This window comes from Myodes glareolus, chromosome 3 (genome assembly GCF_982192425.1).
Source record: "Myodes glareolus chromosome 3, mMyoGla1.1, whole genome shotgun sequence".
Classification (NCBI taxonomy): Eukaryota; Metazoa; Chordata; class Mammalia; order Rodentia; family Cricetidae; genus Myodes; species Myodes glareolus.
In genome coordinates this window covers 104,051,895-104,078,126 of record NC_142028.1, presented here as the reverse complement: position 1 = coordinate 104,078,126, position 26,232 = coordinate 104,051,895, and the positions used below count along the sequence as shown (strand labels likewise).

At 43.7% G+C, this 26,232-nt stretch overlaps 1 protein-coding gene across 11 annotated transcripts in view; it reads right to left on the bottom strand.

The window, feature by feature from the left end:
* The window catches only part of Slc24a2 (solute carrier family 24 member 2), a 243,885-nt gene that overhangs the window by 88,304 nt on the left and 129,349 nt on the right, over positions 1 to 26,232 (bottom strand). For 9 of the 11 annotated variants that reach the window (XR_015737574.1, XM_087904872.1, XM_087904871.1 and 6 more), the window contains 2 exons: positions 5,385 to 5,423; positions 2,812 to 2,920 (listed from right to left, as the gene is read on the bottom strand). Coding sequence is in view for 10 of the 11 variants with exons in the window: in XM_087904872.1 (XP_087760998.1) it covers positions 2,812 to 2,920; positions 5,385 to 5,423 (148 nt within the window). In the remaining variant the exon portion in view is untranslated. The remainder of the gene's footprint in view (positions 1 to 2,811; positions 2,921 to 5,384; positions 5,424 to 26,232) is intronic. The other 2 variants (XM_087904869.1, XM_087904870.1) reach the window with 1 other exon arrangement.

The following is a 26,232-nucleotide window of genomic DNA, read 5'->3' as shown; positions in this document are numbered from 1 at the left end:
AACAACACACACAGACCCACACAACACACACACAACACACAGACACACATACAACCCACACACATTTACTTATGATAGAATTTCTCTAAAAGGAGCTCCAAGAACCTGACAACAATGGTTTCTCTGAGGGAGACTTGGGGAACTGAGAAAACTGGGTGGACGGTTGGTAGAGGAGGAGAGCTTGTTTTACAACAACCCCTTTGAACACCTAAAGGCTCCCCCTGCCCCCCACTAGACTACTACCTGCTTATCACAATAATGTAGGCGAACAGCCTCAAACCTGCTCAGCTCGCCGGCAGTGTGCTGTGTTCTCTGTCTTCCTGCCTCTAATTCTTATGGCAGCTTTAGGGGGCAGACATCATTATCACTGTGATTTTATAGATGAAGGAACTGAGGTAGAGACAGGTAGGTAAGCTGTTCAAGGTCACATAGCTAGTAAATGCAGAAGTGGGATCCAGAGCCAGAGGGTTCGGGCTTGGAGCCTTTTGTCTTTACCATAGAATACTGCCTTTTCAGAAACCCAAACTCCTCAGCAGCTGCCCTGACAGAGCTGGGACAGAAACAATTGTTCCTTTCTCAGTTGTGTCTCCAGGGCAATAGGAGGCAAAGGAAATGGTTCCCAGATAATCCACGAATGATTCATTGACAACCTCAAGCCCGAATTGGCTTTCAGGGGCTTTAGAACTGAGCCTTAGCAGCAATGATGTGCTGGGTGCTCAGCTGGACTTTGGGGACAACTGATGAATGACAGAACACCCACGCCCTCAAGAACCTGGGAACAACCACAGGGACCGCAAGGGGTGCTGTAAAAAAAGCAGGGCGAGAGCATATGCAGGTGAGGACTGGAGGCCCTGATTTGTCACAGATGGTCAGAGGACCAAGGAAGGGAAGGGAGGAGAGCAAGGGAAGGTGGGAGAAGGGTGGAGGGAAGGAAGAATGTTCTGGTGGCAGGAACAGGGAAGATGGCAAGATGGGTGAGAGTAGCTATCTGAATATGGGGACTCCAAACATTTGCAATGAGAAACACATCCTGGGGACTGTGGTGATGGTCTCATAGTTTTCCTAAGGACCCTAGTAAGCCACCAAAGGTTGTTAAGTAGGCGCTTACACAATCGGGTTGACTTTTAAAGATGACCCGGACCGCTGTGTGGGAAATAGATGGAAGCTAAGCAAGAGGACCAGCTCTGGAGCTGCAGAGGAAGCAAGAAGATGGCCAGAAGATCACGATGGCAAAGGGTGAGCAGGAGGCACACCTGGGGGTCTCTGTTGGTCACCCAATCCTCTACGGAAGGAGAATGGCGCAGTACGGTGGTGGCCATACACTCACAAGCATGAACATGCTGTCAAATGTAAAGAGTCCAGGGAAGAAAGGTGCTAATGATAGATGAAGAAGCCAGATTCTGGAGAGAGAGACCCCAGCTTGCCCAAAGTCACACGGCTGCGTAGCGGCAGGAGATGGGGTGACAGTGATTCCTTCACTCCTTTTGTCGGGGATGAAAGGAAACAAGGAATGGTGGTTGATAATTCCCTCGTCAACTGGACCACTGAGTGAACAGAGGGATGGATCACTGGGTGAACAGAGGGATGGACCACTGGGTGAACAGAGGGATAGACCACTGGGTGGACAGAGGGATGCTATCTTGGCTGGTTCCACAGGGATCAGGTAGAATTTGGAGTGCGCAGCCAAACTTCTTGTGGGGAGCATCATGCCAGCTCTGCTCTTGGGTTAGAATGGGTGCTTTGTAACTGAAAGGCTCTGTGCTCTTAAGTGGGATGTGACCTGGGATCCTCACTGCTTATTCTGAGGAGAGGCTCATGTCCAATGGGACAGACAGGGCCTGGGGAACTGGTCTTCAGATCCCCGGCTGTCCTTTACACCATGTAAGTCTTGAGCAGCTCTAGGTTGGAAAGACCTTGGCAGTGGTCTCTTTTCCATAAGACACCTGATGTATGCAATATGACTGATAGTCAGATCTCCTGTGTCTTTTCAGTGACCTGTGCCTACATCTTTGTCTACTTGTCCCACAATCCCTGTGTCTTCCTAGGGAAGGTGATGAGATTCAGGAGCAGAAGGGTAGACCTGTCTGCTGAACCCCTTGTTTGTGACAGAGTTCTGATCATTTACTTGCTTACAGCAGCTACCCACTTACTACAAGAATCATATTTAGGATACCGATGAAATTGAAGATAAAAGGCATATTTGGCTTTGTGACTAAGTAAAACTGGAAGGAGATAATACTGGGTTCTTTGTGATAGTTCTTATAATAGCCATGGGAGGTGAACCAGGCATTTTGGGTCCCCAGGGGCTGGACTCAAGGAGTTATGCAGGGCCTTTTGAATGCTTAGATGCTACCCCCACCCACCTGCCAGGAAAACAGTACCATATCACTGGTCTTCAGAGAACATCACTTTCTAAATTATTCATAGCCCTCTGCAGGAATAGAGTTCTTTTTCCCATTCTTTTTAGGGTATGCAATTTATCTTCACACACAACTTGGTTGAAAGTGATAAAGGGAAATACTGGACGTGAGGGAGACTTTTCTGTCCCTGCCTCCAAACAAACTGTGTTTTCGCCAAAGGCATCAACAGACGGAATCAGCACATGGAACTCATATTCTACCCCTGGCGTAAAACCACCCTGCCAGGAGCTCAGCACTGGTGAATGAAGCCCGTGACAGAGTTAAGATTTCAACTCACGATGCTAACCGAGAGGAGTTTGGCAGGTGTGTGTAACCTCAGCATACATATGCAAAGTATTTGACATCCTCCTCTCCCCCAAACAGCAATCCCAAACCCAAGCCTGACGGTTACCTTCGGCGAGCGGGTCAAGGGTGTGTATCATGAGCTGGAAGATGCTATTCCTCATAAGACTGTTGTGGAGAGAGGCAGAACTCCCACCTCGCTGGAGGCGCGGCTTAGCCTGAGCGGAGAAACCAAAGACACCGTTAGTTCTCAGCAATGAACACCAAGTACATCACAGGGGGCCTCACCCAGCCTGTGGTCACTCATCTCTGCTATATGGGCATACAAAGTTGAACCAAAGAACTTCAAAGCACCTTTCAAACGTCCCAGGGAAATGTTTTTTTTTCTACTAAATGCATCCATTTTGCCCCCCACCTCCGCCCCTTTTTAACCAAAGAGGTTAGTACAAAGCAGGCAGGGTGTGGCATGCGTCACACCGTTCATTCATTTCGCTTTCAGAATGAGCCTTGTGGGCCTGATGTTGTTAGTATTAACCTGAAGTCTCTGAGGAGTGAAATGAGGTTCTGGATCACACAGACAGAAAGTATTGGATAGGGGCGTGGATTCCAGGTTTGCTTTTCTTAAAGACTCTTCATAACCTAGCAGACAGTCTTTAGAATTTTTAGATTGTGTATTCTATCAGCAAGATCTTTGTTTGCACCTATGTCTGCGTCACCAGATGGGCTGCACCATATCGTCTTACACGACTTCTGGGGTTCCTGTCTCTAGTCTCTGACCCAGGAAGCTCTGAGGTCCTTGTTAAGTGAGAAACAAAAGGGACTTTCCTATTGTGTCTCCAGACAGAGCTTCCTGGCTTCCAAGAAGCCTCCTTGGCACTGAGTCCTTCTAGTTGTGACCTTAATGCTCTGATAGCTGGAACTGAGATCTGAGGAGCCTAGTGAGCTTCAGGAGATGGGGTTACCAACAGACTTTTACTTTTTTCTTCAAAAGCAAACAGTCTTAAATCAAACCAAAGCTGCCCAAGCCCTCTTTATTTGGACAGCTTTGCATCCTGACTAGAAATGGCGTTCTTCTTTGTGCTTGAGCCTGTGGTGGTGAGCACAGAGGACAGAGGCAGCCTTGAGGAGGAGGGATGCTATAAGCAGATTCATTTATTTTTTTGATTTATTTGTTTTATCTTTTAAGACAGGGTTTCTCTGTGGAGTCCCGGCTGTCCTAAAACTCATACTGTAGATCAGGCTGGCCTCTAACTCACAGACATCTACCATCTACCTGCCGCCTCGTTCTCACTAAATCCACTGCCATGCCTGACTTAGATTACTTTTTTTTTTAAATTTAACTGTTGGTCTAAAAAAATTTGACAAGAAAATTTTATATGGTCTGGAAAAATCAAAACCCCATTTTTGCCAAGTCTTCAAACTCCTCCATCACAGATTTTCCACGAGACCCCACAATCAATCACATGTGGACAGGGTGATACCTTCTAGGACAACTCATCTTTAGAATATTGTAACACAAAAGAAATACAGTTCCAAGTTATTGACCTTATGTCTCTTACTCCAGAAAATACCTATTGAGGGACACGGTTCAAAAATTGTTGGTAAACCTAAGACCTATTGCAAGATTGAAGTATAGGTAAAATCTCAGTATGTAATACAGAGAGAAATCAGCAGGGGTTTTATTGTAATTCTATTAAAGCTGTATTCCTAACCCATCAGAGTTCGGGGGTGAATGAAGGAGAATACTGGTGTCTAAGTGATGAACACCGTTTGAGCTCTTTGAAGGCAGCTGACGCGTGAGCTGTACCTTGGCCTTGAGTCTAGTGTATCCTCTGGGTGTTCAGTGAATGTCACATCTTTGCTCTGAGTGTCAATGGAAGGAAATACTACAGGGTCACCAACATTTCCATGGCGATCCCTTTCTTCCTTAAAAGCCTGTAGCATTTAGAAATGCCCTGTGGCATTTAGTTACGGGGGCTTCAGATCAGCACGGTTCAAAAATATTCTAGGGGCAAAGGTAGCAGGCTTAAACCCGGTGGAAATGGAATAACTGTTTGCTGCACACAAAAACTCACAAGGTCATTTCCTTGCCAGGCAGCACAATATGAAATGTCATGTGTTAATTGCAGAGCAACTGAAAACGTGGTCGTTGTTAGTAATTTGTCATAATAACCACTGCTACTACGGTGGTTATTCTGGGAAACCACAAGAACTCTGCTGTGTACATCTCCGTTAGACCTGAATTATGTCCATGGAAGACACTAAGCATTCTTTCAGGCAGTATTGCCTAGACTGAATATTTACATTTCATGCAGCATGGCAAAGAGAGTGTGCATGCAGACACACACAAAAAAACATTTCTCAAGCATTAGATCCCACACTGTCTCCACATTTCAGCCAACATCCCTTGGAATGTAATTAGACATTCTTACCCCTTTCATGCTTATAAAAGTTCAGGCCCAATGGAAGAAAGAATTCAAGATTTTGAAACGTAAGCCCAGAAATAATTTAGGAGTGGATGCCAGAGTTCAATTGTTAGTAATTGTAGGACAGAAGTATCCACCCCCCTCCAATGGATCAAACCACAAGTATTCCAAGGGAGAGGAAGATTTGCAAGCACAGAGCCCCTTCTCATCCCTGCCAGGCACAGGCACAGGAATAGGCAGGGCTACTGCTTCCTACCGGTAAAGACGGCTCTTCCTTGTCCCCGGATGTAGATGACTGCAGAAGAGGAAAGGGCAGAAACAGAAGACAAAGAAATAAATAGCAAATCCCACAGAGGCTTTACATTTAATAGCAATTAATTAATTAAATTTACATTTAAACCAATACAGAGATGGTTAGAGATGGTCATTTCTACTTCTGGTATGAGTTCAGTTAAAGTAGGAGCAGACAGTAATTTTTTTTTTTTTTAGATATATGACCCATTCTCCAAAGTCAAACCTGAATTTCCACTTCTGATATCTACTAATAAAGGGCAGTGAAATCAACTATGGCCCATCCATGCAGTGAAATACCATGAAATCATTAAAATACATGAGGTGAAGTCATACATACTGAAATGGAAATGCATTAAGGGCAAACTATTTTTAAAATCATATTTATTATGTTGCTCTAACAAAGGTGAGTAATATCTTAGTGAATGTAAAAGAAAAGATTCTGCAAGATTTAGTGTCATGCATAATTATTGTTGTGTGATGGGATTACAAGGAATTGCCACTTTTTATGTTTTGGGGGGAGTTTACATTCATTATCCCGTATGTGGGATAATGAAATAATACCTGAAGAAGTTAGGCCAGTGGGTTAATGACCAGGATTATCTCACATGGTACCCAGACAGACCACCCTTTATCCTGTCCCCACCATTTAACAATGGAACCCAGACAACCCACCCCTTACTCCATCCCCACCACATTACAGGTCCTATTCTACAACAGAAATCTCGGTTCAGGTAGGAAATGTTGAACAGAAGGGCAGGTCATCCACCTGCAAAGAACACCAGAAAAAGGCACAAAGGAATTCCATTGGTGTGACCCAAATGGATGGCTTGGCTCCCCTATCTCAAAGGGTATTTCCTTACATAGAGTGAGGGATATTCTGGGGGCCTTTTCCATGACGTACAGGTTCTTTGGAAGCTCCTCAAGCTCCACTTCCCCTGTCTCTTTACCCTAACCATGGGTGGTTGCAGCAAGAACAGAGCAGAACCTCAACCTCCTTCATCTGGGCAACCCCTGGTCCTCCTTAGGGAGCCTGAGCGGACATGAATCTGTGATAATAATAATATATGTGATGAAGGGGTGCAGTGTTGTTTGAAAAATCTTCACCAGGGTACGCTCTCCAGTTTTAGGTCCTACCACACACATCACATAAAGTATGATATGCAGGGACTGGAGAGGTGGCTTAGTGGTTAAGATCACCGGCTGCTCTTCCAGAGGTCCTGAGTTCAATTCCCAACAACCACATGGTGGCTCACACCCATCTGTAATGAGATCTGGCACCCTCCTCTGACCTGGAGGCAGACATGCAGACAGAAAACTGTATACATAATAAATAAAAAAAATCATAAAAACCAGAATGATATGCTTCCATATTCTATATGAAATGTGTTCCCTTGTGGGATAGATGGAGGGGATCCTTTGAAATAGAGATGACTATATGCCACTTATGATTGGCATGCTCAAAATCTTGGAAGGTAAGAAAACTGCATCCATAATTTCTTCTCTTGTGTGATATAACGAGATAATTTTTGATCTTTAAAAATATATTTATTTTATATGTATGGGTATTTTGTATGCATGTATGTTTGCGTATCATGTACATGCCTGGCTCCCTCAGACATGGGTATGGGGTCCCCTGAGACTGGAGTTATAGACAACTGTGAGTCACAGTGTGGGGGCTGGAGACTGAACTGGGATCCTCTGGAAGAACAGCCAGTGCTCTTAACAGCTGAGTCATCTTTCCAGTAGTATTCATGATATAATTTTTAAGCCTAATAAATTTGTTACTTAATAAAGTTAATGTTAAATATTTCACAGACATTCAATCAAATATTTTAATGATCCTAATTTTGTTGAAATCCCTTTTTGGACCTTGAAATCAATACAATGTATGTTCCCTTCTGTTTCTAAACGTTGTTACAGATCCATGTAGAAGCTGTGTGTGTCAGACACAGACAGATAGACATACAGGTAAGTTCTGGGGTGGTGATAATTTCCCAGAACAGTCCATGGTGTCAGTAAATTTGCCATAACCTTTTCTTTTCTCAGTGACTTCTTGAAAAATACCACAAGACACGACCTCTGATGCCCTGGTTGCCAAGAACAGCCTTGGAAACGGAAGTGGACCGGAAGTTGTCCTTTGATTTCTTGCTCTGCTCTGAGAGGCACTCGGTGAGCCCATTGTGCAAAGGCAGCTACTTTGTTCTTCCACATCAGACAGCTCAACAAACGGCTCCACATTCTCCAGAGTAGCCCTCCGGGGAAATTTCCCAGTGCAGCTAGCTTAGCCTTTGGATATACATTGGGACTAGCTGCCAGAACACGCCTTTACAGTTAGCCATTTTATACCTGGTGGCTAAATGGGAGGCAAAGAACTGTGGCTGACTGGATATGCCAGCGATGAGCCAGGACAAAAAGAACAGAATGAAACCGGGGAAGAATAAAGGGCAAGCTTCAGAAGAGCAAAAATGCTCAGCTGAGAGTTTGAATTTTTAAAAGCGTGTGTAACGTAATTATTTGAGGAAGAAAAAAAAATCCAAGACTACATTTTGGTCTGAATGAAAGAAAAAATATTTACCCTACTGACTTTTTCTCATACAAGCTAGAAGGATCATAGCGTAAGCAGGCTGAAGGAACACGCCTAGCACACAGATTCTGCAAGGAACACGGTACAGAGAGACATCTGGAGCTTCTACAAGGTGTCCCGCTGTTTCATGTCATGGAAGGTGATATCATTAGTTTTCTCTCAAGTATGATTTGCAGACATGAATATGTATCCTGGTACATCATGTAGCTGTAGGTGGCACAGACATGGCAGGTGAGGCCACTTTTCTGTAGCTGTCGCGAAGGTGGCAGGTGATAAAGGCCGCTTCCCACCCCACGTGATTCCTAGTGCTCACAGTCTTGACAGTGTGTTACTGAGTTTTGAATTCACTGGTGAAGGGGCTTTCGTGAACTGAAGGTAAACAAACCTCAAAGAAACTGTGTACGGTTGTATGACGTGTGTATGGCCAATTGGTTGATTTATTTATCAAACATCTGAGAAGTTTAAATGTATTATATGTTGAATAAGACTAATAAGACTTCCATCTTGGTGTCTTACAGTGCACTTTAAAAAAATCTAAATTTTAACAAAGTCCATTATTTCTGGATAATATAGCAATACTACCAGTTTTCACTGCACTAACTTGAAATCCCCATTCCCGCAGTCAGTTCAAAGGCTGACACACAGAAGAGTTCTGTCTAGCCAGTCGGCAGCATACAAAGAAATTTTCTAGCTTATTTAAGAGACTTCCTAAGGGACATCCTGAAGGGTTTTAGGCTGTGGCTTTGGTGACTGGAGCAGTGATGTGGGAGTCCCCTTTGTGTGCTGTGGTTACCATTAATGAATAAAGAAACTGCTTTGGACCTATAACAAGACAGAACTTAGGTAAGCAGGGAAAGCTAGGTTGAATGCTGGGAAAAAGAAGGGCGAAGTCAGAGAGAAGCCATGGAGCGGTCAGAGACAGATGCTGGGAAATTTGCTGGTAAGCCACTGCCATGTGGCAATACACTGATTAACAGAAACAGGTTAAGTTAATATGTAATAGTTAGCCAGTAAGAAGTTAGAGCTAATGAGCCAAGTAGTGATTTAATTAATACAGTGTCTGTGTGATTATTTAGGGTCTAAGTTAGCCCGGGTAGCCGAGAACCAACAAGCAGACCACCTCCTACAAAGCAGCCCTCTTTTGTCAGGCCAGGGTGTTATAAAGTATTCTGTAATTCAATTTTTTATTCAATGTGAATGGGCCCCTCCATCATTACTCTGCATTAGTCATTTGGTGACTGCACTGAACTTGAGCAACTGCGACCATGCAGTATCTGATGTCTTTCTTAGAGAAAATGCAACTTGCACATGGGAATTTTGTTAGCTACTTATAATGGTTTTTAAAGTGCTCTGCCCCCAGATGATAAAACCTATAACCCATTTGGAAGAATTTTAGATAGAAATCCCTAAGCCTTTAAATTGTTTTGTTTTTTTTCCCCATTTGGCCATGGGACGTCGCTGGCTGCCGGCTGGGAGATGGGTTCACTGCATGACAAGTGCGGTTTTGATGTAACCCTGTGCACAGCTTTGCTGCTCCTCCATCCTTCTCCTGTATGTGAAAGTGAGGCAAAGGTGGCATCGTCCAGCTGTGTTGGACCACACAGTGAGCCATGCCTGCGGTTCACTCTGATCTGCAATTACTTGCAAAGTATACAATCAACTGTGTTACCACGAAGACTTACTATACCAACAGAGAAGTCTGGAAAATGAGAGGTGGTTTCCTGAGCCAGCGACCGGGCATAGGACAGAGGGGAGATAGGCGCATTCAGAAGGCTGCAGCAATAGCTGTTAACTCTATTTCAAACCTTCTACCGAGTCCCAGGAGGCTTACCAAAGACTAGGCAGCAGTGTAGATAAAGGGCATGTAGGCAAACATCATAAATGTGACCCAAGTCAGACATTCTAGTCATTAAAATGTGAATCTAATATTTAGTCGGCATTAACTTTAACAACCTAGGATTGAGACAGTTGAGCGAGAGGTGACTTGATTGACATCCCTTAAAAATGGTGTATTCCTTTTCTGTCAATGTACTTTTCTGTAAGAAAAACACATTCTAATTATCTTTCCCAGACAAAGCTGGATAAGCCTCAAAGCCTACTGGGAAAATGAGGTAACAGGCACAAAATCTCCAACTTAAAAGGAAGGAAGCCCTACCACTTCTTAGATGGAAATCCATCTCCTGGCTCTTCCTTCCACCAGGTACCAGCACAGTGTTCAAGACACCCACAGAGGGGAAGTTAAGTAACTGCTTAGTGAAAGAACGAAGAGAAGAAAACTCAGATGACTTTGGACTGTCTACTCATGCCACACTGTCAATCCTTCAGGAAAGTAAGAACTAAAAAAGAAAAAAAAATCCTGGCTGGATCTGGTAGCCCTGGATGATGCAATATTCCTATCACAGTTCTGCTTTACAGAGTCATCAGAGGGAGAAAGACTAGCAATGATCCAAGTAAGAAACGTTCTCAAGACAGGAGGTGGTGGTGCATGCCTTTAATCTCAGAACTTGGGAGGCAGAGGCAGGCAGATCTCTGTGAGTTTGAGGCCAGCCTGGTCTATAAGAGCTAGTTCCAGGACAGGTTCCAAAGCTACAGAGAAACCCTGTCTTGAAAAAAAAAATGTTCTCACAGAAGCTCACATTCCAGAAGCAAAGCTGTTTGACCTTTGTTTGAATAGATCCTCTCCATCATCAAGAATATTTGGAGTAATGGAAAGAGATCTGAAAATATATAGACCCTGAATGGAGAGAGGAGACAATAAATTGCCTAGAGAGGGTTAGAGAACATCATTTAAGTTTATTTAATTTTTATTTATAAGGTATACAGTATTCTGCCCAAATGCCAGAAGAGGGCACCAGATCTCATTATAGATTGTTGTGAGCCACCATGTCGTTGCTGGGAACTGAATTCTGGAAGAGCCGAGAAGTGGTAGCCCATGGAATTCAGGGCCAGCGTTGGTGGTTGGGTTTTCTGAACCGCCTCTTCTCAGCTATATCACATCGAGGAAGTGATCTCATTGCTCTGCTTTAGCTCCTTGATCCGTGAAATGGGGGTAAGACTCTCTGACATACATTGCTGTTGTGAAAGCACACACATCTGAATAGCTTTGACAAGATAGGGAACGACAGGTTAAAGCAGTTCTAGGCTGAAAATTAGGCTTGGAAGTAGGGTGACTTCTATGGGAAGCAAGCAAGTTCACTGATGAGGGTGGAGGGAAGTGACTTAATCTAGGCAGGGACATTTAGGCATGTCCTTGCTTGGCATCTGTGGAAGGAGGCAATGCAACAGATTCTATGTCCTTGACTCGGACCTTGTCCCTGTAACCTTCTAAAAGACAGCAAGGACAAGGTGAGGTTAGTATCTCATATTGTCTATGCCCAAGGCTCTCAGGAGGCAGAAGACTGAGAGAAGAGAGAATGAAAATCTAACCACACAGAATCTCTAAACCTGTGTGTTCTATGATGCTGTCCTTTGGAAGAAGCTGCTTACGCAGGTGGAAGAGGGAGCATGGGACCAGAAAGCTGCATTCAGGCTCTGTTGGAGTGCTTTCCTTCTCTGGCTAGATTCTGGATTAGAGGTTCCTACATGTAAGAAGGCAGTCTATATGCAGATGATTCACGAGTGTGTCTGGTGCAGGCATGCATGGGAGTGCTGACTGTCTCTTAAAGGGCATGATTTGAGTAAAGGAAGAAGTCCCTTCACAACCTGAAAAGAAGTTCACCATGCAAGAGGGCAGATTGCTATACCAGAAGGTGATGCTAGAGGCATGGCTTGGACTCTGCTGAGGTGGTTAGGAAAAGTAATTTGTGAATGATCAGTACGTGAGGCAGACACCGGAGTAACATCAGGATACAGACAGGCCTGGACTATTATTGACAAACTTATATAATTATGCATGATCAATGTGGCTAACTATTGATCATAAACTGTTATCATACGCATTCTGAACAATTATCGACATTGACTCTTGAACCTCTACACTTCTATCTGTCACCTATCCTTTCTTCCTATCATCTATCTGCCTATCTACTATCTATCTATCTATCTATCTATCTATCTATCTATCTATCTATCTATCATCTATCTATCTATCTTCTATCTATCTATCTATCTATCTATCTATCTATCTATCTATCTATCTATCTATCTATCTATCTACTATCTATCTATCTACTATCTATCTTCTATCTATCTATCTATCTATCTATCTATCTATCTATCTATCTATCTATCCATCCATCCATCCATCCATCCATCCACCCACCCACCCACCCACCCACCCATCCATCCATCCATCCATCCATCCATGCATCCATCTATCTATCTATCTTTCTATCTATCTATCTATCTATCTATCTATCTATCTATCTATCTATCTATCATCTTTCTATCCTATAATATACTTTATCTATCACCTATCTGTCACTATCAACCTTGAAGCAAACACAAACTGACTTCTTTACATAATAATAATTACTGTTGTGTATGTGCTCACCTGCCACAGCTCAAGTGTGGAGGTCTGACGAAAACTTGTGGGAGTCTGTTTCTTACCTCCACCACTGGGATCTGAACTCAAGTCATCAAGCTTGGTGTAAGCAGCTTTACCCAATGAACCCTCTGCCTGACTCTATTCCCCGAAAGATAAAAATAAATAGAAGCCATCCTAATGTTTTCTTCTTGCTTACCAAATCGTCATCTTGTCCACTCCATCGGCACCACAGCCCCAAGCTTTACATAGGACTTCTTAGTACCTCCTGCAGAACTGGCAAGCTATATTGGGTGTGTCTGTACCCAGCTCCTCCACAGAGCCTCCCAAATACTGGAAGTTGTAAGATTGTTGTGGACAGAATTCACCTCTGTGCTGTCCATGGTCCCTGCCTGCGGCGACTTAAAATGCAACCAAGTGGCATGCCTGAGTGAACCACTCAGGTGGGACAGGGGCTGTGTGCTTCTGTGTCAACAAGTGAAGCTCCTTGTGACAATGGTTAAATTAATAGTCACGGTGATTATTTAGGTCCACTTCTTCAACGACTCCTTAATCTTTCTTAGTAAGCAGGCATACAGAAGACAGCAATCTGTGCTTTACAAACAGAGTGAGAGGCAGGGAGGGCCTCAGGCTGTTTCTGTACTCTAGATATGTCGTACCAGTGCCAAGCCATTTAATTTAGGAATTAACAGTCCATCTACCACTGCCCTCTCTTGCCTCCCCCTGAAAAACTCAGAGGCTGCTAATTGACTTCATTGTATTGTTCTCGTGGTTCTCACAATTGCTAGTGAACAATTGTGACATGCCCACCGAACACAGTCTGTTAGTGTTGGGATAAGACCTGCGCATTGCCCTCGACTGGTTAGGAACCCAGAACACATTCATGAATGGTCTCATTGCTTTATTTGTTTATCCCTTTGCAGGGCTGGTGGTTAAACCCAAGGCCTCACACATGCTTGACAAGTACTCTACCACTGAACTGGACTCCTGTCTTCTTTCTTTTTAGGAAAGAGTGTCTACGAGGATGTCGTGTGTGTGTGTGTGTGTGTGTGTGTGTGTGTGTGTGTGTGTGTGTGTGTCATGTGATGTGTTTGTGCACAGATGTCTACAGGTGCATGCACATGATTGGATGACTGGACGCTCACAAAAGGCACTTTCTCCTATCGATTCCCATCTCAGCTGCTGAGTCAGGAGCTTTCACTGAGGGTGGAGATCATCAATCAGACGACAGACTAGCTGGTCAGTGAGTCTCAGGGCCCCTTTTGTGTCGCCTCCTCAATGCTGGGAGGCAAGCTACCATATTTATTTTTTACATGGATGCTGGGGAATCTCAGCTCAAACACAGGTCTTCACGCATGTGCAGGGAGCACTCTACTGATGGAACTATCTCCCTGATTGCATTTTAAGATCCAGTAAATACTAGTGCTGGACAAGCTAAACACTATGCAAATCAAGCATCATTTAGCAAAAATGGGCATTATTTATGGAAAGCATAATATATGCCATATATATATAAATATATATATATATAATATATAATACCTCACCAAATCTTTAAATTAATAAGTGTCATAAGCACTTCTGTCTCCTTTCCTACACACAGATCCTGAGACTGTTAGAGGTTGGGTGATTTATCCAAGGTCATATAACCAGTGAATGGCAGAGCTGGGATCTGAGCTCAGAGAGCTCGTCTCTGGAGCGTTCAAGAGTGTTGGAAAATGAGGAAGTGGAATTTTCCTTCCACTAACCCGTAACCTGTGGGAAGACAGTGGCAAGCAACAGCACTCCAAATGCAGTGAAAATATTAAGAACTGCTTATGAACTTGGACTTCTAATGGAAATCAGATGATTCTAAGAAATTGTTCAGAATTTAGGATGACAGATTTTATTTGTATTGATTGGGCACACATTTGTTTTGCTGGGAATTGTGAGCAAGCACTTGAGAGTAGAGAAAGTATAGGAATTAATTTTCTTGTCATTTGTCTCTTTCAGAATTATAATTTAGACTCACCCACAACTGTCAGAGTGTTTCAAAAATGTAATTTCTGTCTCTTGAGGGCCATGGAGCACTCTTTATGGCCTTCACAATGTAACAAGTGCAAATGAGTTTCTTCATACATCAAGATGGCTTGTTTTAGAACTCAGTAGCTCAGCAGTAGATAGAAGCAGAGCTGTCTGGTGGCCTTGCTCACTGTGTGGCCAGAAGCAGGTCCTGCTCTGCATTCTGTTTATCTAGAAGCTCATGGGCGTCTAATTTTCAATCAGTCTCTGGCACTTGAAAGAGTAGTGCCCTTTCTCCACCTCGAAATAAGCTCAGAAAATAAAGAATCAGCCTTAACGCTTGAAGCATCGATGGATTGTCCACCTCTCCCTGTACTATATGTTATTTTAAAATGAAGAAGAACGGGCGGGTGGACGTTGCATCATTTCAAATTAAATGTGACATTTACAGCTATACCAAGCAGGATACTTAGGATCTAACCATCATGCCTGAAACCGTACACTGTGACTGATCTTTAATACTGGACTTAATATGTTCTCTCATTGGGAGAGATGTTGGTCAAGACAATTAAAATAGGAAGAGCATGACTGTGTCTACAGAGTTGTAAACTCGAGGTCCAGCAAAAATCAAGGATTACGAGGAACCAGATGCCTAAAGTATGAATAAAAGTGGAACTGATAAAAATTTCAAGTGTGACTCGGGTTTTTCATATCGCAATGATCCTTGCTAATTTTTTTAGATGCCTTCATAGACTGAAGTGTGAGAACAAAAGTCTCCAGGGGAAGCAACGCAACACGGCCACTGTGTGCACTATAAAGCTTTTCAAATGGTCTCTGTGATGTAAAAGTCACTTAGTAACGCCAAGTGTTTGTCCTTTACACATTCCACTTCCCATCCTGGAAACGCTGCTTGTGCGTTCCCACCCGACTCCTGCAGCACCTGACAGTTTCCACATGCGCAGAGAAACAGACACCCTGGCTGTAGTGGGGGAGGTCCCAGGAATCCAGTAAATACAATGCAGCACAATTCGAACACTTAACGAGCATTAACGTAAATACGCTTTGGGGAGAACAATGAAACACCAAGTATGAAGTCTTCTCTGTTGAAAATGGGGATTGATGGCATCTTTTAATCTGCTCTTCTGCTCTTAGTTGGGGCCAAGAGGCAGCTAAAACCGCTCACCCCACTGCAGTGAGGGAAAGTGGACACAGCCATGCGGCTACTTCTGCACGCCCTTCCCACAGGGCCTCCCATCTCCTCTCTAGTCTGCCCTCTGTATTGCTTATCTCGCCTCTCTTTTCCAGCGTGGATCATCCATTTGACAGCACACACCAATTTTATTTTACTTTAACTCCCAGTATATACTGTAGTGATGCTCGGGGCTCAGTAAATGCACACTTAATAAAAGGCAAATCACTGAGCCATAGGCTTATCTATAATGATACTGGTGGAAAATGGCTTTTGGTTCGCCCGAAGTTGATCTGTGTCATTTTCCTCATGCTTTTGATACTTCTGATGACCCAGCGCCTCTCGAGTCTCTTCCCTCATCACAGGGGTGTGCACTCGGGTCTGGCCCATCTTCTCAGTCTCTGGAAAGATACCAGTGTAAACCTGCCTTCTTTGAACTTTGGCCAGAATGAGCATTTCACGATACTGCGAGGACTGGCTGGATTTGGACTCAGGAGATACACCCCTGGCCAAGTCTGGGGGGTGTGTCCAAAGGAGTGTAACTGAGGCATCATCCCATGGCTGGGGCCTGGACTGGATAAGAGGGAGAGAAAGAGGAAGACACCGAGGACCAGCTCTCACCTTGTTCTGCTTCATGACCGTGGATGCAATGGGACCAGTTGTTTCATGCTTCTGCTTCCAGGTTTTCCCCTCCACAGTTGGCTGTACCTCCAAACAGGGAGCCCCAGTAAACCAGTTATTCCTCTCTTAAACTACTGTTTTTTTTTTTTCTTTTGGTTAGGCATTTGGTCACAGCAATAAAAAAACTAACTAATCAAAAATAATTCCTAATAGGCTAAGGGCGCCATTTTATATGCTTCATTGGCACTGTAGGCTTTCCTAAGGAAGGCTGTCTTACATCTTACACATCTTTACTATACTCCGTATTTTGTCTGCCTTTGTGCTAACACCACACATAGGCCTAACAAACTGCTGTTTTTGTTGCTGGTCACAAGGGCGGGCCCAGCACTTTGCAAGAAAGGATGACGCTTAAGTAGGCAGAAAAACTACGAGGAAGAAAGTGTGAGGTATTTGGATCTGGTGTTTGCCTTTCAGGTTACAGCTGGCAGATATTATTTGACTAGCATACAATGGCACCTTTGAACTATTCTCTGGCTTGATCCCTGGGAGCCTGTGCATATTTCAAACAAATTTCTGCATAAACACAAGCTATCTGGGATGTATGCTAAGTTTCTCATTTCTGGGTCAAAGGATAAGACCACTTTTGGTTTGCAAAGGATCGCTACACTGTTTTCTACAGGAGCTCCCTGTGCCATTTCCCGCTCACACGAGCCATGTGACTGATCAGGGTTTCCTTCATTCTGGCCGACATTGTGGATTATTGCTATTTCCTATTTTAGACACTCACACGGGTGCAGTGATAGCTGTTTGTGGTGACACCCTCACTGTGGCTTTCTCGGATGGTTTAGATGGTGACCATCCCCCCATGTTCTCATTTGTCAGCTGTGGATTTCTGTCAGAGAACTGTGTGTGCAAATCCTTTGCCTACTTTCTAACTGGATTTTTTTAAAATATATTTTGCAAATTCTATATACGATTTTTTGTAAAATGTCTTGTTTGAAAATAACAACAACAACAATAACAACAACAACAATAATAATAATAACAATTTACCCTATTAGACTCTAAATAAAGTTTTTCTTGTGGCAAAAATTTCAATTTTGGTGATACTCATTTTTCTTTTTTTTGTCATATTGTGTGATTTCTTTTTTTGGATGGTCTATTTTTTTGGTGACGGATGCCCAATTGCTATTATGCATGCTCAATTTTGTATGTGTGGAAGTGCAGGTATATCTGTGTCGTGGTGTTTGTGTGCGGAGGTCAGACTACAGCTCTTGGGAGCCGGTTCTCTTTTGTCACCTTGTGGGGTCTAGGGATCAAACTCAGGTCATCAGGCCTGTGAGTGCCTCCATCTTCAAAGCTACTTTGCATTTTAGAGAGGAAGGGTGAGTATGGTTAACAAACCTACTTTCGGATTATACAGGTGGTAAGGGGGGCTGGGATTGGAAAGCAGAAAGTCTAAATAGAAACCATATGCTTACCCCCTCCCCCATGCCCCTGCCCTGCTTGATTTGAGTGTTGAGGACAGAGTCCAAGGCCTCCTGCGTGCTCAGACTCCCAGGTCCTTTACTCTCTTCGCATTCCCCAAAACGACACAAAACACACTCCTCATTACCTTGCTGACAGGGGAGTAGAAAGAATGTATTTAGAAAACATAACCCCTCGATCTTCATAGGAATATTTAAGGAACCTAGAGTGTTGGTGGTCATTAGCTTTGATTTGAATAAAAAGTTTAGGGTATTTAAAAAAAACTTGAATTATTATCAATGTCACAAAATTTCTAATCTTATGAGAGTCATCTATGAAAGGAAAACCAGGGGTGAAATTGAGGTTTGATCCTAGGATAGCGTTTCACATTTGCTGAAAATGTTGGGAGTTTAGTCTTAAAATAAAATAAAAGAGATCTGGTTCCAAGCAGTGGCTGCCGTCTCCCCGGGCTTTTCTTATCTGTTATCTGTCAATAGAACAACGGAAATTGTGTGCAATTGAAAACAGATGTAGCTCGGCAGTTCCAGAAATGGAAAGACGGGCGCTGGAAGACTGAACTGCATTACTGTCATAGGCAGCCAAGGACTGGCCACTGTGACATCAGTAGCATTAGCATTTCCATGGCCGAGCCTCAGCACCATTTCCAGTTCTGGAATTAAACATCCTTTGCAAGGTTGGAGGAAAGTGACACCAACTCTCCTCACGACTGCTGGCCTCAGACCTTGATTTGCCTGTGACAGTTTCCTAAGGTGGCTTCAGAAGCTTGGAGGAGCAGCATTCACACGCTTACTGCTAAGACAGTCTCTCACGCGCTGAGCATAGTTATCAGGTTGTGTGGCACCAGCGTCAGGCACTGACCGTTTTGTCAGTGGTAGCAATGCTGGATGTCCCTGGGTAGGACTCCAATAAGCAATGGGGGGCTGACGAGAGAAGATCCAGTCCCAAATCATAGACTACTTGTGTTGACATTTCTCTCAAAATTAAATGCCTTTGTTCATTTTCTAAGTTTTTATAGTGAGAACTATCAACCCAAGGAAAAGTTCAGAATGGTCAGGTTTCTGCCACTTAGGCAAAATCACCGTTATTTTCTGTTCTGGTTTTGTTAACACGGGTATATTTCTTTCCTGAGTGAAAGGGAACTCAGACGTCACAATATTGTTAGGCCAGAACATTTCACATGTTTGTGTGTAGTGTGCAAACATACTCCTGTGCAGCCACAGTTGCTGCGTGTGTGCGTGTGCTCGTGCACGTGCACGTATGTGCATGCGTGTGCACAGGCGCGCGCACGTGATGTGTGTGTGTGTGGCGTTTTGTATGCATGCCTGGTAATGGGGAACATGTTGCACTAACGGGCAGACACATCCCAACGGGGCTGCTGTTTATTTCTTGCCAACACTGTCAGTTTTGTTTGCTTTATGCTTCTGTCCCAAGTCTAGTGATGTAAAGCAATTAACGGCACCTGCTCAGGCTTCTTCCTTTCCCCCTTTTTATACTTTTTCACGAGAACAGATCGCCCAATGCCACTAAGTTCACTACAATATTTTACTGTGGCATAGGTATTCTGTTTTAAAAAGGTTTTAAAAATTACATTTGCTTATCTTATTGTGTGTGTGTGTGTGTGTATGCATGGACCTGCCCTTGCCATGGTACATGTGTGTAGGTCAGAGGTCAACTTGCAGGAAGCTGGTTCTTTCCACCACCCTGGGACCCTTGGAAATCACACTGGGGTCATCGGGCTTGGCAGCAAAGCGCCTTTACCCCCTGCCCAGCTGATAAAGAACAGTTTTGCTCACCACTGTTTGGTGTTAATCATTACTGGATTAACTACTGCCCACAAATTTGTGAATAAAAACATTATATACGGCTTTCATTTTTGTGGAACAGGAAATGTTTCAAGGGAGACACATGGGGCTTGGAGGTGTACAATGCCTTGTGGTGGCTTGCCTCTAAAGGCAAGAATCGAAAGAAGCTCTGTATTCTACATTTGGGAAGAGGAGACCTGTGGAAGTCTGAGATTGGCTAAGTTTTGAGTGCATGGGAATTTTCAGGGGACAGAGGAACAAGTGTGCAAAGCTACCATCAGATTCTAAAAAGTGTCGAGAACCCTAAAAAGGCTAAGGACGACGACTTTGACCCTTGAGCTGGAAGATACTCTTCCAAAGACCACGTGTGATCACTCACTGACAGAATGGAGGTGCCGTGAAAGGACCCTTTCAGCCTTGTCAGTCCACAGCCCACACGGCAGGAATGGGATTTGGCAGAGGTGAGGGAAAGCAGAAGGCCACACGGGGCTATTTACACACGCTGTCAAGTTCTCAATTAGTTCAAACTCTTCAGGAAAAGGCTGGAATGTCACTGCAGATGAGCCGACTCTGTTCAGTGGGCACAGACTGGGCAGGGTGCCCACGGGCTGCTCTGGGCATCAACCGCCTCTTGCTGGCTGTGTGTTCTAAGTGCTGCCGCGGTAGGCACTGGTAGCCTTGAGGGCAGCTTACGTCTGTGATCGTACTCCGCTTCAAAGACACACAAGGGGGAGGTGGACCTTCCCCCCTCCCCCAAGCCTTCCCGAACAAAAACAAAAACAGTAAGGAAATAATGAAGGCCTCCTCTTTTGCTCGCCTAGACATTTTGAAAATGGGTGCTGGGTATACTTCTTCATCAGCACTGAAGAGAATAAAACAAGGATCCAGAGAAATACCAAGCATCATGTTAGGGTTTCTCGCATAGTTCTCTTCCGGCTTTAGAGGAATGATCTGTCTTCCTCAAATCTCTTTTCCAGGGTTAGAAGGAAGTGAAGCTCAAAATGATGACGCAACTGGACGGGTGAAGGCCAGCCCGTGACTCAGCAGGTGGGGCTGGGTCACAGTGTGTCTGCCGAGTGCAATTTCCCACCGCATCTCTGGGGTTCAGAGATGCTCAGCTTGAGAGAGCAGCTGGAGACCTGACCCAGTGGAGTCAGCCTGCACTGTGGGGTGGCTGGCTTCCTGAGCTTTGTGCTAGCTTTTGTCGAAAAATGGACAGTGAGAGATAGATCAATAGCACTTAGCAGCCGAACCACTTGATTTACACGATCTCATTTAATATTTATAGAGTCGTGAGCATTATTAACCCCACTCTACTGTTGGAGAAAGAGAGGAATGAGCCCAAGGCCACAGATGTAGTCCCTGGAAAAGTTAGGGTTCACATCCAGCGATGTGGGAATGAAGCTGGGGCTCTGTGTCCCTGCAGGTTTGATACTATGAGACAGGTCAGTTTAACAAACAGTTAACTCTCCAGGAGGGCGCCAAGTCTCAGATCATTGGAGGACACTTAGCTGCATGGAAAAAAACCCTTCCTTTTCTCCTGTTAGGGTCCTGGAGAAGTCCCACGAGAGACCACCATCCACGCATGCAGTCAGCAAGAGTGTTTATTGTCTCGAGAAGGTACCAGCATGCTGGGGCCATGCATACAACACAAAGGCAAAAGCGGCGAATGGCAACCCCCAAGAGAAGTTTGCTGGCTCTTTCATACACAACTAAGGGAATTCTAAAAGCAGTGTGATCATTCTGTCGAGGTTGACTTACGCAAGTGGCGATCATATTAGTACATTTCTAACTGGTTAGGGCTAGCAGGGGTGGGCTAAGGCTAGGTTTTTTTCATGCTTGGGCACATCTGGACAAGTCCCAGCCTTTGCCCTTATTTAGTTATTGCCTTGAGGTACGGGGATCGGGTGTGTGTGTGTGTGGGGGTGTCCCTGGCCTGGTATGTGCAATTGTTCATCCTTACTTTCAGGGGTGGTGGTGACTGATTTCCCTTTTCGCCTGTATTCCTCAGAGACTGACTGGTTCAGTTTCAGGAGGCTGGAACTGAGGCCTAATTCCTAACTGAGTTATTAGGAGCTCGTTATGCTCTTTGCCTGACCCTCTCATCGCCAAGGAAATGCCCTACAATCCAGTACATTATTAGGACATTTTGTGGGAAATCAAATGTTAGCAAAGTGAATTTATTATTATTATTGTTAGATATTAATTTGTCAGAATAATCCTAATATTTTTAGTGCTTTTCAGCTCTTCTGTTTATTGAATCAGAGACACCCAAATAATCATTTTAGTGTACCAGAGGATCTAAGGGAATCTTGGTTTAGTTCATTTTTTGGTAATGGATTAATTATTTCCCAATGGGTTTGATTTTGAGATTTGTTATTTTTTTCTCTTGAGGGGGTGTGGATGGGGTGAACAGGTTCTTACTATGTAGCCCTGGATGGCTTTGAATTTGCCTGCCTAATTTCCTAAAGGCTGGGGTTAAAGGCATGTGTTACCGTGCCTGGCCTGCTATTAGTATTTCTTAAACTTTTAAGTATTAAGTATACAAACAAAACATGGTAAGGCTGAGGAGATGATTCAGCTGGTGAGGCACCTGCCACATAATATGAAGACTTGAGTTCAGACCCTTAGAACCGACATGAAAAGCCAGACACAGCCATATGTGTCTGTAAGTCCAGTATGACTGGGATGGGGCAGGGCGAGTCAGGCAGAGATGGACAGGTTCCTGAGATTCACTGAGCAGGCAGTTTGGTTCAACTGATAAGCTTCAGGGCCAGTGAGGGACCCTTTCTTAAAAATAAAGGTGGAGAGCCATCCAGGACAAATACCTAACATTTACCTTTGGACTCCATATTTATATGTATACATGGACACTGAAAAGTCCATACAACAGACACAATATATATGCATGAAACAAACAACAAGATGCTATAATTCAGAAGGGTAAAGCTGAGGGTGACCTTGGAGAATAACACAAAGTATTCAAAGAGTCTTCCTGCCAGTTCCTCATCATGTGACATCCAGTTGGATACTAGAGGGATGTAGGCCTTAGAAATTAAACATGTAGAGTGTGGATGAAAGCTGTCTTAGACTATTTAATTACCAAATTAAAGAAGATGACATATGCAAAGTCCTCTCCCTACAGGCACTCAGTAAACATATCTAAGGGATAAAGTGATAAGAACCTCTGACCAGGCAGCTTGGTTCCCAAACTCAGTGATGGCTGGCAGCCAGGTTGGACTGTCTACATCCGAATGAATCTCTCCAAAGGTTTAGCTCAGAATTTCAGTTTCATAAAGCTACAGAGAACGGGCAGGCCAGGCGTTATTCTAGACAGACAAGGATACAACCTCTCCAGTTTCTCTATTTCCTTTCCAATGATGGCCATTTTGCATTTGCAAATGATTTTTTTTTTTATCAAGACGAAGATTATTTTCCAGGGCTCTTCACTTCCTTCTCTCCCCACGCTGCCCTTGTTAAAAAAGTGCCCCTTTATTTCAGCTAATTCAGTGAGTCTCCAACATTATTAGCAGCAGTACTTTGTGGAATGGCGACAATGACTCCCCTCCCACACCCACATCCCTTTACAAGGTACCTGCCAGCCCACACACCCCTGCCTCAGGTGGTGGTGGAATTTATTCCATGCTATGTACAAGATCTTGTGACTTGTTGGGCCGGTTGAGTTCAGTGGAAGGGGCACATGTCAATGTTAGCAATTGTTAACATTGGCTTCAGACGGTCTTGTACAAATGAAGATATCCTTTAAAACTCTACCCAGATTCCATATGAACATATCCACACTTCCCGGCCAGCTGTCCCCTCAAATTGCAGCCATTATCTACACAGGCGATAGAGATAACAAACAAGATGAGACAAGTACTTTGGACACATCCTGTGTCTTCTGACCAATAGTCTTATAAGGATTTCATGGTCATATTAGTAATAGATCTAGATAACCAATTCCCTTTATTCACACTGATAGCATTTTGTAACAGTAATTCTCAGCTCTCAAATAAGGCAGCACAGATAGACAACAGTGTAAAAATTCACCTAAGACCTTCATCCCAATCTAGTAATGAGCTTTGCTGTGATGAGAGTCAATGCAGTTTGTAGGCTTGTCTGAATGCATTCATCTGCATGTAATTCACAATAGGAGCAAACCAATCTTTAAAACACAAGGCACTGGCTGCCGAAGAGAGGGTAAAGACCAACGGAGGGGAGATCATTTTTTTGATAACTTGGAGAACAGGATATTCTGTAAATCAAATCCCACACATATGTTAAAAGTATGATTTTTAATTGGTTTATAAGATCCTTCATGCTCAGTGACGGGAGTTTATTAGACGAGTGGAGGAATTCAGCATGCCTGTGTCTTTCAGTTGGCCATTTGGTCAATAGAAAAATTTCCTGATTCTGTTTGCAATGGGTAAAACAGAGGCTCATCATTGGTCAAAAGTGTGCAGAGTAAGCAACTGTTGAGTGCCAAGCCCTATTTGGGACATCTATAGAATTTCCTCTAGGTTTCAGAGAAGGGGGGAAAGAATGCAGGAGTCAGAGCACGGGAAGAGGGGCTGTGGAATGCTGACTTCAGGGCCTGACATGGCTGCTGCACTCATGAAGACATGCCAACAGTGGGTGGCTGCTCGCAGAAGATCTGAACAGGACAGGATCCAGTAACATTCCAGAATGGAGAGGAGAGGGACTCAGAAGGTCCCACTCTTCCCTGAGCACTAGAGGCAGTTAAGGTAGCTGGTGGAGGCAGAGTCATGTTCTTCGGTAAATGGCCTTTGCTCAGATAAACCGCTCAGATAAACATGGAGTCAGCACTATTTAAATGCAATGAGCTAAAATAAAAAAAATAAAACTAAAAAAGACATGAAAGCAAGAAAAAAAGACTTTCTGAGAAAGAAGGGTTAGAGGAAGAGGAAGGAGATGGGGAGGGTAATGGGGGTGATGGTTGATGCACATGATACTGGTACATGAAATTATGAAAGAATAAATAAATGAGAGAAAAGAAGAAGTTCCTTTCTGTGGAAGAAGTCACAAGATAAAATTATGATCCTAACATATTTAAGCTGTCAAAAAGCAGGATGTCTTCTGCAACTTTAATCTGCCTGGAACTTTTCCATGAAAGCATCATCGGCTTCATCTGAAAATGGCTCTCCTGCTGTTCCTAATCCACGGGCCTCTCTGTGGATTCTCAGCAAGGCCAGATCAGATGCAGTCGGAAGCCCCGCAGCCTTCCCCTGTTCTGATGCGAAAGTTCAGTGTCTTTCTCTCTGTACTGCTGGGCAAAACGTCTTCCTATCCTTGCATTTATTTTAGGTGGCTGAAATGTTTTTTGAAAGCACTGATTAGAATTTATGTTTTGACTATGAAAGGAAGACATATTCACTGGGAGGTACAGATGGCTCCTGATGAAAATATAGGGATCAGGCGGACATTTCACTGGCCTCTTACACAGATGTAAAAGGGCACAAAAAAACCCCCCAAAAACCAGAAACCAAAAAAACCAGAAACCAAACACCTAAACAGAAACAACCAACCAAACCAACCAAACCAAACAACAACAACAAAAAAACACAGCAAAACAACAACAAAATCAAACCAAGAAAAGTCCTAAAACATTATAATAGAGATAAATGATATTGTATAATATTAAAATGATATAAGATAGTACCTAAATACTTAGCATCAATGCCAAAAAAAATGATGATGCTAGAATGTCAAAGTTTTAAATAAAGAGAGCCTCTGCCTCTGTGCTTGCCTGATCCTTCCTCACTTCTTGACCCTAATCCTGGCCCTGGTTCCAATAAAGCTTTATAAAACCACGAAGTTAGTATGCAGGTTATAATTTGCCAATTCATGTTTTCAAAATATTACACTGAATCAAAGGTAGATTTCAAGTTCCTTTATACTTTGTGCTTGAGTTCCTTACTCATTTCCAACTACGTCCAGCCTCGGAGTTGAGCTGTGCATTTGATTCTAGGTTCAAAGGGTGAGATAATGAAGGTGCTACACAGCGGCCAGCAGTAGATTTTTTAAAAAGATGGCTTCAACTAATGTGTAGCTTGGAAGGAGACTGACCAATATAAGAGTGATGAGCAGGAATGCTCGAGATGAGGGTAACACATAAGACTGGCGATTCTTTTGTGGCCCAAGTTACCAATGACCATAGATAAAAAGACGACAATCACCTCCCTGAGCTCGTGTGTCACATAACATCCTCTCATTGCCGTATTCCTGAGATGCTTCTATGACTTCTGTCTTAGGGTTTCTATTGCTGTGAAGAGACACCAGGACCACAGCAACTCTTATAAAGGAAAATGTTTAACTGCAGTGACTCACTTACATTTTAGAGGGTCAGTCCATTACCATTATAGTGGGACATGGCAGTGTGCAGGCAGACATACTGCTGGAGAAGGAGCTGAGGATTCTCCATCTTCGGCTCACAAGTAACAGGAAGTGAAATGAGCGTCACACTAGGCATGGCTTGAGACCTCAAAGCCCAGCCGCACAGTGACACACTTCCTTCAACAAGGCCACACCTACTCCAGCAAAGCCTCACCTCCTCATAGTGCCACTCCCTATGAACTTAAGAGGATCAGTTACTTTCAAACTACCACATTCCACTCCTTGACC